Source organism: Peromyscus leucopus, chromosome 8b, assembly GCF_004664715.2.
Source record: "Peromyscus leucopus breed LL Stock chromosome 8b, UCI_PerLeu_2.1, whole genome shotgun sequence".
Lineage (NCBI taxonomy): Eukaryota > Metazoa > Chordata > Mammalia > Rodentia > Cricetidae > Peromyscus > Peromyscus leucopus.
This window is the reverse complement of record NC_051086.1, coordinates 99,260,526-99,272,898: the sequence shown is the minus strand read 5'-3', so window position 1 is coordinate 99,272,898 and position 12,373 is coordinate 99,260,526. Positions and strand designations below refer to the sequence as shown.

The 12,373-nt window shown below is 45.2% G+C and overlaps 1 protein-coding gene across 1 annotated transcript; it reads left to right on the top strand.

Moving 5' to 3' along the window:
- The first annotated feature begins 370 nt into the window (after window positions 1-370).
- On the top strand, window positions 371-9,164 carry LOC114707074 (CMRF35-like molecule 3). The gene is made up of 4 exons (XM_028889702.2): window positions 371-788; window positions 4,728-5,069; window positions 6,012-6,105; window positions 8,395-9,164. Exons 1-4 carry the CDS (start codon window positions 752-754, stop codon window positions 8,552-8,554), a joined length of 633 nt encoding a protein of 210 aa, XP_028745535.1. The 5' UTR covers window positions 371-751; the 3' UTR covers window positions 8,555-9,164.
- The last annotated feature ends 3,209 nt before the right edge of the window (window positions 9,165-12,373 follow it).

Genomic DNA, 12,373 nt, shown 5'->3' with positions numbered 1-12,373 from the left:
CCCCAGACAGACATGGAGGAAGTTGGACTTAGGGTACTGAGGAGAGGTAATGAGCTATGTGGCAGAATTTAGATTAATATAAACAAGTTAACTTAAGTATTAAGAGCTAGTTGAGGGGGGTGGAGAGATGGTGCAGAGGTTATGAGAATTGGCTGCTCTTCCAAAGTTTCTGAGTTGAATTCCCAGCAACCACATAGTGGCTCACAACCATCTATTATAGGATTTGATGTCCTCTTCTGGCATACAGGTATATATGCAGAGCACTCATACATAAAATAAAAAGACATAAAAATTAAAGAAAAAAAGAGCTAGCTGGGAACAAGCCTAGGCTAAGGCCAAGCTTTCATAATTTTTAAAAGTTTTCTGTGTCATTATTCAGGAGCCGGCAGTACACAGAAAAGCTCGTTACATGCTCCCCTTTCCCATGATCCGCTGAAGCTCACTCATGTCCCGGGTGATCAGAGGGATTGGCTGTATTGCATCTGTCTCTACTGTTCTGACTATTTGTGTCTTTCCTTGGAAGTCCCACCCATCTTTCAAGTTCAGATCTAGCATTGCATCTATCACCTGTACCACACAAGCAATGGCTTGGTCTTCTCAAAGACTGACTTCCTCTTTCAGGAAATATGCAAAAGTGAGAAGTTGTCAAGGCAGTGAATGAGAGAGACCTAAAGGAAATTCAGGCTGAACCACAAGTCCTTGCCGGGTGTTGGCATCAGTCACCACCACGGCCAGGAGAGGAGACAGGACCATGTGGCTGTTCCCTGCTCTGCTCCTCTTCATCCCAGGTAAGTAGCTGGGGCTTTAAGACATCACAGAGTCAGTGGTGGCACAGGACACAGAGTCTGCCCTGGGTTAGGGAAAACAGGAAAGGCTAATTCATCCACCAGCTGCTTATTCCCTAAATAAAAGGCAAGTCTTTGGCATCTGATGGATCCTATGGGTGCTTCAGAAAAGCCAAAATAAACAACAAATTTTCAAAAATCTTCCAGAGTGTGTTTCTCAACCCTGTTGCTCCACAAAAGCAGTTGAGTGAATGGATAAATGAATTATTTTAAAAATATGTTTATACTTTATATTTGGCACTTTGAGATAGGATCTCATGCAGTCTAGGACGATCCTGAATTTGTGATCCTCTGGACTCCATCCTGAGTGTTGTGATTTCTAGCATGCATCTCAATTTCGAGTTGCATTCTGAAATTTAATTGACACAGTATTTAAACATAGTTATAGTGGCTGGGTGTCGTAGTGTATGCATTTAATGTCAGTACTCAGAAGGCAGAGGTTGGTGGACCTCTGTGAGTTCAAGGCCCATCTCGTCCACATAGGGAGACTTGTCTCAAAAAGAAAAAAGAAACTGATAGGTACAATGTCATATCTGCATGTGTGTATATAGGATTTGATAGTCAAATCTAGGTAGCTGACGTTCTACCACAGGAGTCTGTCATTTCTGTGTACTAGAGGCATCGGAAATCTCTATGAAGTAATTTGAAATACTGAATCGTCAACCATATTTCTCAGCTGTGTTGTACAACACTAGACGTTGTCAACTCACCAAACGACCCCTACATTCTCAGCACTCTCTCTGTCCACCTCTTCCCTGGCACCCTTCCCAGGCCAATAATGGCTATTCTGTTCACTATTTCTTGGATGTTAACTTTCATGCTTTTTGGAAAAAAAATCTGTCTGCGAGGTGTATGCATGTGTAAATGTTTAGTGTTTGTATGTGTGTGCTTAGGAACATATGTGTGTGCACACATATATGTGGAAGCCAGAAATTACCATTGGATACCTTTATCCCGCTCCACCTTGTTTGTTGAGACAGGCTCTCCTACTGAACCTGGAGCTCACTGACTCAGTCTAGGTGGCCAGAGATGGATCCCCAGGGATCCTTCTTTCCCTGACTCCCCAGCTCTTAGACTACAGACACACCCCACCTCATCTGAATTTTTCTATGTGTTCTGAAGATCCAAACTCAGGTTCTGCTGCTTCTGCAGCAAACACTTCACTGACCTGTTCATCTCCCCATCTGCTAGACCCAGAGAATAACTTTTTAGCTTCCACATATAGATAGAAATCTGTGGTAGTGTCTTTCTGTGTCTGGTTTATTTCACTTCCTCCAATCCCATCCCTGGGCTGCAAATGACGGAATTCAATCCATCTACAATCCTATTCCACTGCATTTATGTACCACACTTTATTACCCATCCATCCACATTGAGGCTGATCCTGTGCCATGGCTGTCATGAATCTGCTGCAGGAAACACGGGAAGGATCACTGCAGTACACTCACTAATTCTCTGGACTCTGGGCTTGCTTTCTATCACTGTGATACAGACCATGGCCAAGAACAGCTGGGGGAGGAGAAGGCTTGTTTACTTACATGTCCGGATCACAGTCTATCATGGAGAGAATCCAGAGCTGGAGCTCAAGATGGGCAGGAATCTGGAGGCAGGAACTGAGGCAGAAATCATGGAGGAGTGCTGCTTACAGGCTTGCTCCCCATGGTTTATTCAGCCTGCTCTCTTTCATTACCCAGGAATGACACCACCCACAGTGGACTAGACCTCCCCACATCAAGAAAATGTCCCCCAGACTTGCCTACATGCCCGCCTGATGGAGGCATCTTCTCAGCTGATGTTCTTTCTTAGCATACCCCCAGGCGGTGTCAAGTTGACAAAAAGCTCACCAACACAGGCTTTATCCCTGAGTGTAGCTGCTGAATTATGTGGCAGTTCTATGCTTTTCTGACAAACGTTCATACTGTTTCCTACAATGTTTAATTTACATTCCATCCCACAGCGTGTGAGACTTCCACTGTCCCACACGCACATCTACAGTTGTTATATTTTGTCTTTTGGGTAATATCCATTCTGACTGGGGGATGATGATGTCTCTCTGTGATTCTGATTTGCATAAATCCTCCTGACAATTATTGAAATAGAGCATTTCTCCATCTATTTATTGACCATTTGTACATCCTTTGAGAACTGTTTACTGTTCATCTGCTCATGTGTGTATGGGTGTGAGCAAGTGTGCATGCACACCTTTATCTTTTTATTTTATTTTATTTTTGGCACATGGTCTCACTATGTAGTTCCAGATGGCCTGCAACTCTTTTTGTAAACCAGGCTGGCCTTGAACTCACAGAGATCTGCCTGCCTCTGCCTCCAGAGTGCTGGCATTAAAGCATGCACCACCACTGCCCTACTCCCACCTTTATGTTTTGTGACAGGGTTCCACACTGACACTGAGGCTGGCTTGGATGGCCAAGGAGCTTGCAGGATCCTCTGTCTCTACTGTCTACTGTAGATGTAATTCCAAACGTGTTATTTAATACGAAACACAGAGCCAAATAAAGAGTTAAAAGCCCAAGAGATCAGAGCACTAGCTAATAGCCTTTAGCTTACCAGCCACTGCCTTCCTTCCCCTGAGAAAGAGACCTACTTTCCTGTGTCTGTATTTTTTATTGACTTTCTGTTCTGCCTTCTTATTGGTTCTAAACCCAACCACATGACTTCTTTGTTAATGCCTGTCTATACAGACCTCCAGGTCTCTATGGTTGGTATTTGGATAAAAGGCATGGGTCACCAAGCTGACTATGTCCTTGAACACACAGTCTCTGCCTGCCACATGATCGGATTAAGGGCGTGTGCTACCACTGCCAGACTTCTGCTAAATGGATTGCTATTAGCTCTGACCCCCCAGGCAACTTATTTATTAACATACAAATAAAATCACATTTCAGCACAAATAAAATATCACCATAGTCCACCTCAGTGCTGGGCTCCAGGGACACACCAGCACTCCTGACATTTACATGGTTGCTGGGAACACACGCTCATCTTGATGCTTAGGCCAACACAGCAGGTGTCTCGCTGACTAAACCTTCACTACAGCGCTTCAGTAGATCATTTTCTACTGGATTATGACTGCTGGTGGACTCTTGAGTTGAATTCTTGCTCATGTAGTCTGGAAATTAACCTCTTGTCAGATGCATAGGAAATTAACTTCTTGAAAAGATGCTCTCCCAGGCTGGAATCTGTGTCCCCACTCTGTTGATTGAGTCCTTTTAGTAAGAAATAATTACATTTAGTAATTTTTGTTTTATTACCTGTGCCCTTAGGAACACACTTTGGTGTTATTGTTGTTGTTATTGTTGAATCTAATACCCTGAAGGGCTTCCTTTACTGGTTTTAAGCAGTATTTATTTTGTTTGTTTTGTGCTTCCTATATAAGTAACCCCCCCCCCCCATCCACACACACACACTCAGCCCCTAGAGACTACTGAATTCCCTGAAGTGGCCTCTGCATGGTCACAGAATGTGATGTCTTCAGATGGACCTTCTGAGGGCCATGGGTACTGAAATGAACTCAGGATCACGTCCTGTGCATAATCCCTTCTGACATGTCCTCTGCTCCAGGGTAACACAAAGATGGTTGCAAAAGGATCCTTAGAAATGTACTTTTATTGTCCACTGGGGAGTGAAGAGGTATGGATGACAGAAGTCATGATTGGTTAGTGTCACCATTTACCTTTTGAGACCTGTAACTGGGCCCTTCAGCATTTTTTTTTCTTGAGTCTTTGACTAATAGCATGGCGATGATCTGTCTTGAGAAAGGGGTTGCTCTTAATTGATGATAAGTTGTGAACTCTTTTCAGCACAGGATATTGTGTCCCATTCTTAGAGTGGGAGATCAGTTATCCGTGGTTTTGTATTTTCCAGGCTGCTCCACTGCTCAGGATCCAATCACAGGTCCAGACACGGTGAGAGGTCAGGTGCAGGGCTTCTTGACTGTGCAGTGCCGTTATGCCTCATCCTGGAAGGATTACAAGAAATACTGGTGCCAAGGAGCTGTTTGGAGAACATGTGAGATCCTCATTCAAACCGATGCATCAGAGCAGTTGGTGAAGAAGGACCGTGTGTCCATCAGGGATGACCAGACAGACTTCATCGTCACAGTGACCATGGAGGACCTGAGGATAAGTGATGCTGGCATTTACTGGTGTGCGATTCAGAGAACTGGATTTCATCCCCATTTTGAAGTTAATGTGAATATTGACCCAGGTAAGAAAAATTCCAGAAGCTTCTGGCTGGGGTGAGGAATCAGGGACCCTGAACTCATTACTGTAAAAGTCTTACTGGAAAAGATAACCACAGCTGACTCCTCTGCCCCTGTTTTCTACTGAGATAAAGGTGAGCTGGGGAGGCCTTGTCTTCCCGCCCCCACATGTGAGTCTTGCACACACATTCTCACTTGTGCAGATCTGGGGACTGAACTCAGACCCTCAGGTGTGCTAGCCACGCACTTACCACTGAACTAAACTCCCATCCTGACACCCCCAACACCACCCTTTTCATAAAATAGATGAAGCCACAGAAGCTCTGTTTCTGCATAAGATAGAGTAATAAGGATCAGATTTGTGTCTGGTGAAACAACTACAGTAAAGACAATAGAGAAAATTGGAGCAGGAGAGAGGGCGCAGTGATTGAGAGCCCGGGCGGCTTTTCCAGAGGACTGGGTTTGGATCCCAGCACCCATATAGCAGCTCACAACCATCTTCAACTCCAGTTCCAGGGGATCTGATGGCCTCTTCTGGTCTCCATGGACATCACAGGCACATGGTGGCCATACATATAGTGCACATAGATATGGGCAAGCAAACACTCGTAGACATATAAATAAATATTTTTTTAAAAAGAGAAAAATTGCGAAACTGAAGTTTTTCTGCACATTGCACACCAGGCAGTAATGAGTGAGCCAGGAAGGAAGCTGGTTTTAAAGGGGGGCTGCTTTGTTCCCACATCATCTTTCTTTAGAAAAGAATTAACTTGAAGGTTTGGATGGTGACTGGAAAGCAAATCCCTTAGCTACTAGTGGGGAAAGATTAGGCCATACCCAGAGCTGGACTGTCCACAGGAAGAGTGAACCATGTGCTGTTTGTGTCTTTAGCCACAAAAACTTCAACTAAAATAGTGTCAATCATTGCCCCATCCTGACAACTACAGCGTCAACCACCATGGCCCCAGTCCTGACAACCACAGCGTCAACCATGGAGAACACTGGCAACTATGGAGGGACTCAAACCAACACCCACACCTGGTAAGCAGAGCTGGACCCCGGCAGCTCTTCCATCTCTGGACTGTCCCTGTGGCCTCTCCTCTGAATAAAACACAAGATGCCCAGGACTCCTAGGATACATGAAAACCTTTCATTTCTAGCTCATGTACATCCCAAGCATTACACGGCAATATATATAATTTTGAAAAAGTCACGTATCTGAATATCAAATTGGCCTGGCCATATTGTAATTTTATTTGCTAAACTCAGTAAGTATCTTAGAGGGACACTGGGGCTGCTGTATTCTGATGTCAAAGTTTGAGGTCGGCTTCCCAACCTTTTACCTTTTAGTATACCAAGACTTCCCTTCTAAGCCTCAGCTACAGGAAGGCAACATCTTTTTCTGAGTGGCAAAAGAGACTGAGCCTGGACTTTGTTGTCTCCCCATGTGTCCCCCAGAGGGCAGGACAGAGGGCCATGTTTCGGTCTCCTCTGAGTTAGAAGAGATTCTTCTCCCATCATCTCCTGCTTCAGCTTCATAAACAAACCTTGTTCCAATGCAACTCTGCCAGGAGCCAGTATGGGTCCACACCGTGCAGAGGAGGACATGGGAAACTGAGGGCTGTGCTGTGCCAGTATTATGCTCGTCACTCTTGAAGGTGTCCAGAGGAATTCCCAGCACCTTATAGCTGCTTTGGCATAATTCCATCCCAGCCTGTTGGGGTCAAGTCTCCAGGTCAAGGACACAGCTAAAACACAAGTCTCCATGTCAAGGACACAGCTAAAATACAAGTCCCCAAATCTCCCTATAGCAAAGGCAGAGGTCGCCTCACTAACCCTCCCTGAGAATTGTCCCTCAAGTCTTATTTAGTTCTACTCCACTCCGACCTCTATTGTGTTCTTTCTATGCACTAAATCTTAAGGTAGACAAACATGTCTCAAAACACTCCCACCTTTTAAGCTATCTTGAGGATCACTTTTAAAATTTTCTTTCTCTCCTAGTACTTTGGAAGCGTTCTTGTTAATTTGTTTTGCAGTGGATGGAGTGTTAGTTATGGAGAGACAGAACGTAAGAGGATCCAGAAATGTATAGAGTTCAAGAGATTGTAGAGCATGGACAGAGCTCAGTCCTGGGAAACATGTCAGCACATCTGATGCATGGTCTGACAAGTGGCAGCTCTTCTCTCTTCCAGGAACATGTTCATGCCAAACTGTGACTCACAGAGTATCTGCAGTTGTAGATCCTTTCCATGAGCTCAGGATGGCCTTGTGTTGGGCCAAAAGAGAAATCAAGGATGGTCAAAAAAGGAGATGGAGTCCTGGGCAGGGGATGAGGATGACAGAGAGGTAGGAATAGGGGATCAATACTGTTCAGGGCCTCATGGTCCATGGGGTATAATAAAGGAACAAAAAAAACCTACAACATGAGTATCAATTCATGTGACAGAGCAGGAGTAGCCACCAACCATTTCTCGATGTAGTTTGTCCAAGCCTCCTAAGATGTATATCAGCTTCCACATAGGCAGTGATGAGATTGGGCAGGGCAATCTGGGTGAAGAATGTAGCAGAAGCCAAGGTCAAAAGGTCAGGGAACAGGGAAGCCAGCAGCCTGACTGGAATGCAGACTAGATGAGGACTTCTGGGAGACCAGCTGTCAGGAGACCAGGGTTGGGGTTCCAACCTGACCTATTGCAGGGTCCCTTGAAGGAGGGAGTGAGGAATTTGAGAAATGCTAGACAGAAATTATAGAAGTAGACGAAGAAAAAAGAAACACAGGATAGGATTAGGAGGGCTCTGGGTCAATACCCAGCAACCTTGAGTTTGTTTCCAATGGGCTTTTTATACACTAGCAAGGGGAGAGGCAAAAGACCTCCCCCATTCAAGATCAAAGCACAAGGTACAACCAAGTGTAGACCCTTCCAAACACCTGGTAACCCATGGACCATGGCAAAGCATCTTGTGATTAGGCCTTGAAGTGTAAGACACCGGTGACCATGCCTTTGCACCCTATTATGCAGCCTTGGAGAGCAACATCAACTCTGACCCTCTGACCTTGAGTCAAACCCAAAGTTGAAATCTTTGTGGACTCACACAGTCAGCCAAATAGAGAAGGGAGTGGTTCAAGAAGAGAGGTGGGAATCAGGCGAAGCTTCCCCAGGCTGGAGCTTAGCCTGCAGGCAGCTTGACCAGCCAAGCACCTGCAGGGAGGCCATCCTGCTTGCATCCAGGTTTGTCCTTATCTGGTCACTGAAGGTAGGACATGGACACGAGGAAGCCTGAGACCTCTATGCCTGGTGACAGCTTACTTTCTGTCTCCTTCATTTCCTGCAGGCCCCTGCTGAGCAGCATCTACTTCCAGCTCCTGGTCTTTCTGGAGGTGCCCCTGCTCCTGGGCATGCTCAGTGCAGTCCTCTGGGTGAACAGACCTCAGAGGTGCTCTGGGGGAGGTGAAGTTGACCTGGTGAAGGCCCAGAGTTCTGATGCCCAGTAAGGGAGAAACACCTTCCAAAAGACACAAAATACTATTTCTCTCCCTGGTGTGTGTGTGTGTGTGTGTGTGTGTGTGTGTGTGTGTGTGTGTGTTTACACATTGTGGGTGCATATGTGTATGTGGAGGACAAATTTAGGTGTCATTGTACTGTTGTCTGAGACAGGATTTCTCATTGCCCTGGACTTTTGCTAAGTAGACCAGGCTAGCTAGTGGGGAACTCCAGGGACCTACCTGACTCTACCTCCTATCTGGACATTACAAGCACACAAAACTGCCCCAGCTTACAACACACACACACACACACACACACACACACACACACACACGTCAAAACAAAATAAAAAACCCATGGGCTGTGGTGATACACTCATGTGCTTGTACTTACAATGAAGGCAAGCTCTTTACCAACTGAGCCGTCTCCCCAGCCTAGAAAAGAATATTTCTATGAGGAAATGACTGTGGTCAGCAGTGCCATGACTCTGGGGTACTGTGGGGTCAGCCACCTCTTATAGCAGGGACAGCTGAGAATCTGGAACCCACTCAGGTTCTCCCTTTCTCAGAACATTCTACAGTGCTTCCTAGGCCTTTCTTCCTCTGATGGCCTCCAGTGGAGGAGAAAATACAAGATAAGTCATGTTTCTTTTTAGGACCCCAGTTCCCTGGAGGACAAAGCCTGTGGGCCACCATACAGATGTTTAACTAAATATCTGAGAAATACTGCTTCACCAAGTGGCATAAAAGTTTGCAACTGTCATTTTGGATGTCTGTAGTTTACAGAGAGAAAACACCCTGCCTGTTTTCAACACAACTCAGTGACTAAACCTGTTCCAAACACAGATGGAGCAGTTGACTGAGTCTCTGTGCCACCTGTCCAGGTTCCCAAGGTGTAGCTCAGACTTGGTCCTTGATGTCCGGATATTCAGCTCAGTGAGGCCAAATGAGGAGTGTTGTGGAATATTATTGTAACTATGTAAAAATGTGTTACATTTGTTTATGGTGGATTTGTTTAATTATGTAAAGATGTGTTGCTGTTTCTCCTTACCTGCCTAAATAAAGCACCTGGTAGATCTAATTAAAAGCTGAATGGTCAATATCTAGGCAGGAGAGGGATATGGGCACAGGCAGGCAGAGAGAATAAATAGGAGGAGAAATCCAGGTTCGAGAGAAAGTGGAACAAAGAGAGTGAGGGAGAAAGAGAGGGACACACCAGAAGCCAGGTAAGTAAGAATACAGAAAGAAAGGAAGGTAAAACGCCCCGAGGCAAAATGTAGATGATGAGAAATAGGTTAATTCATAAGAACTAGCCAGACATGTAAAGTGGCGTGAACGGGGCCTTCCAGAACCCATGTAAGCCACCTCCCTCCATGCCTCCCAAACTTGTTTCACTAAAGCCAGAAAGGATCTACTGACAACCACTGGATTCCTGCTAATTGTCTTCATCAATAATAAAAGTATTACGAAAAGAAAAAGAAAAAAAAAGAGCTAGCAAGAAACAAGCCTAAGCTAAGGTCAACCATTCATATATCTAATAATAAATCTCCATGTCATGATTTGAGGGCTGGTTGGTGGTCACAAAGGAAAATCCTGCCCCAGGGGAGTTAACTGGTGAAGGCTGCTTTCCTCTCAGGAATCAGGAGTCCACATCAGCCCCTTGCATTGTAGAACAATCTTTTTGTACAATTCGAAGATATGTCACACAGATTGCTTTAATAAGAGCCAAATGACCAATAGCTAGGCAGGATTTTCTGGGCAGGGAGAATGATGTGAAGGGGAGTTGCCAGCCAGATGCAGAGGAAGCAGAACATACAGGAGAAGAGGTAACAGCTTTGAGCCACGTGGCGGGATGTAGATTAATCAAAATGGGTTAATCTAAGTTATAAGAACGAGTTAGAAACAAGCCTAAGCTATAGGCCAAGCGTTCATAATGAAAAGAAGTCTCTGTGTCATTATATGGGAGTTGGCTGGTGGGACAGAGAAAAACCCGCTACACTGTTGATCCTTCTAGGGTCGATCTCCACACCAGGTCACTCGGCTGTCCTTCTGTTCCTTCAGAAGCATCTGTTCAATGTGTAAGCATTACACACCATCCAAATACAAGCTTCAAAATGAGAAAGACCTGGTTGAATCCACAGAGGAAGCTGAAAGGTTCAAAGGTAAATGCTTAGCCTGAAAATAGTTGTTCCCAGCTATCCAGCCTCAGCCATGCTGAGTTATGCACCCCACAACACACAGTGTTGTTATCAGGCTGGGCTCTGACACCAACAGCTCAAACTCACATCTAACATGGATGTGCTCCTCACTTTGTGTGGGAAGAGACCCCATGTGAGCATCTTCTCCTGGATGACATGTTTGGACCTCTAGTGAGTCTGCTTTGGTTGAGACAAGGCTTTTGACTGCTTCAATGGAGTAGTAGATGGTAAGTTGCCTGTGTTCTACCCATGTTCAGACAAGCAATCCTAATTAAACTCAGTGGTATGTACACACACACACACACACACACACACACACACACACACAGACACAGAGAGAGAGAGACAGAGACAGAGACAGAGACAGAGAGACAGAGAGAGAGAGAGAGAGAGAGAGAGAGAGAGAGGTCACGTAAGTAGGAGAGGGCTGCATTAGAAAGAAGAGTGCTGGTGGTGGTGGTGCACACCTTTAATTTCAGAAGAAGGGGGGCAGAGGCAGGTGAATCTCTGAGCTTGAGTCCAGCCTGGTCTACAGACTGTTTTTCAGGAAAGACAGGGCTATACAGAGACATTGTCTCAAAAAAAGAAAAAAATGGAAGGAAGGAAGGAAGGAACGAATGAATGAAGGAAGGGAGGGAGGGAGGAAGGATGGTAGGAAGAAAGAAGCCAGGCTGTGGCTGACCACTTCTTTAATCCCAGCTCTCAGGAAGCAGAGTCAGAATGATCTCAGTGAGTTCAAGACCAGCCTGGTCTACAGGATGAGTTCCAAGACATCCAGGGCTCCGCAAACAAACCCTGTCACAAATAAATAAGTACATTAATTAATTAATTAATTAATTAATTAATTAATTAAATAATAGAGAGAAAGAAACAAAATCTTCCATGGAGAATTCCAGAACTCTCTGTCATTTGCCCATGATATGAAGATAGATTTTTTTCTCACTTCTTCTGGGAATGATGTCCCTGAGCAGAAATATCAGGCAAACACACTCCCATCTGCCTCAAGCACCCCTGATCTGGCACAAACACATCATGAAGAAACCACACCACCCACTAATTCATCTCCTTTTTCCTCCCACATGACACGCAACTCGAAGTAACTTGCCCCATGCTACATAGATAATAGTAGCTGAGGTCTGTGATCCCAAGTCTAGCTGTGTCCTCTGTCCCACAGGCTGTACAAGCAGATTCTATCCACTAAACTTTGTGTTTTTTCCAGTTATTGCCCATTCTATAAGGACACCATCAAAGCTCAGAAAATAACCAATGTAGCACAGACCCCACACTATGTCAAAATTCCTTCAGCGCTGTCTGCACTCATAGAATCTTGTTAGGGACCCAGAAGAGTCAGCCCCACCATCATTCTGGACACTTGGGGAGAGATCTTGTGAGACAGGAGTCGGTCATTTATTCTGGCATGTTTGTTCTCCCTGGAATCTAGAACAGACTTTCTCTGACTCCCAAGTAAGCCCTATGGTTCCAGGTCTCCAAGGCCACAGAACAACTAACCCAGAACGGGAGGGGGGGTCCGGGGGGAGCTGAAAAGGAGAAAAATTGGTGGAAGCCACAGAGTCCTGCTTCCCATCTCACAGCCTCCTTGATTATAAACAGCAGTATCTCTAGATCTCAG

Bases quoted from the DNA above. Each gene is read 5' to 3' on its own strand.
- LOC114707074 (XM_028889702.2), top strand. From the start codon at position 752: ATGTGGCTGTTCCCTGCTCTGCTCCTCTTCATCCCAG. The intron at 789-4,727 runs GTAAGTAGCTGG...TGTATTTTCCAG, and splicing joins TCTGCTCCTCTTCATCCCAG to GCTGCTCCACTGCTCAGGAT. The intron at 5,070-6,011 runs GTAAGAAAAATT...TGACAACTACAG, and splicing joins TAATGTGAATATTGACCCAG to CGTCAACCACCATGGCCCCA.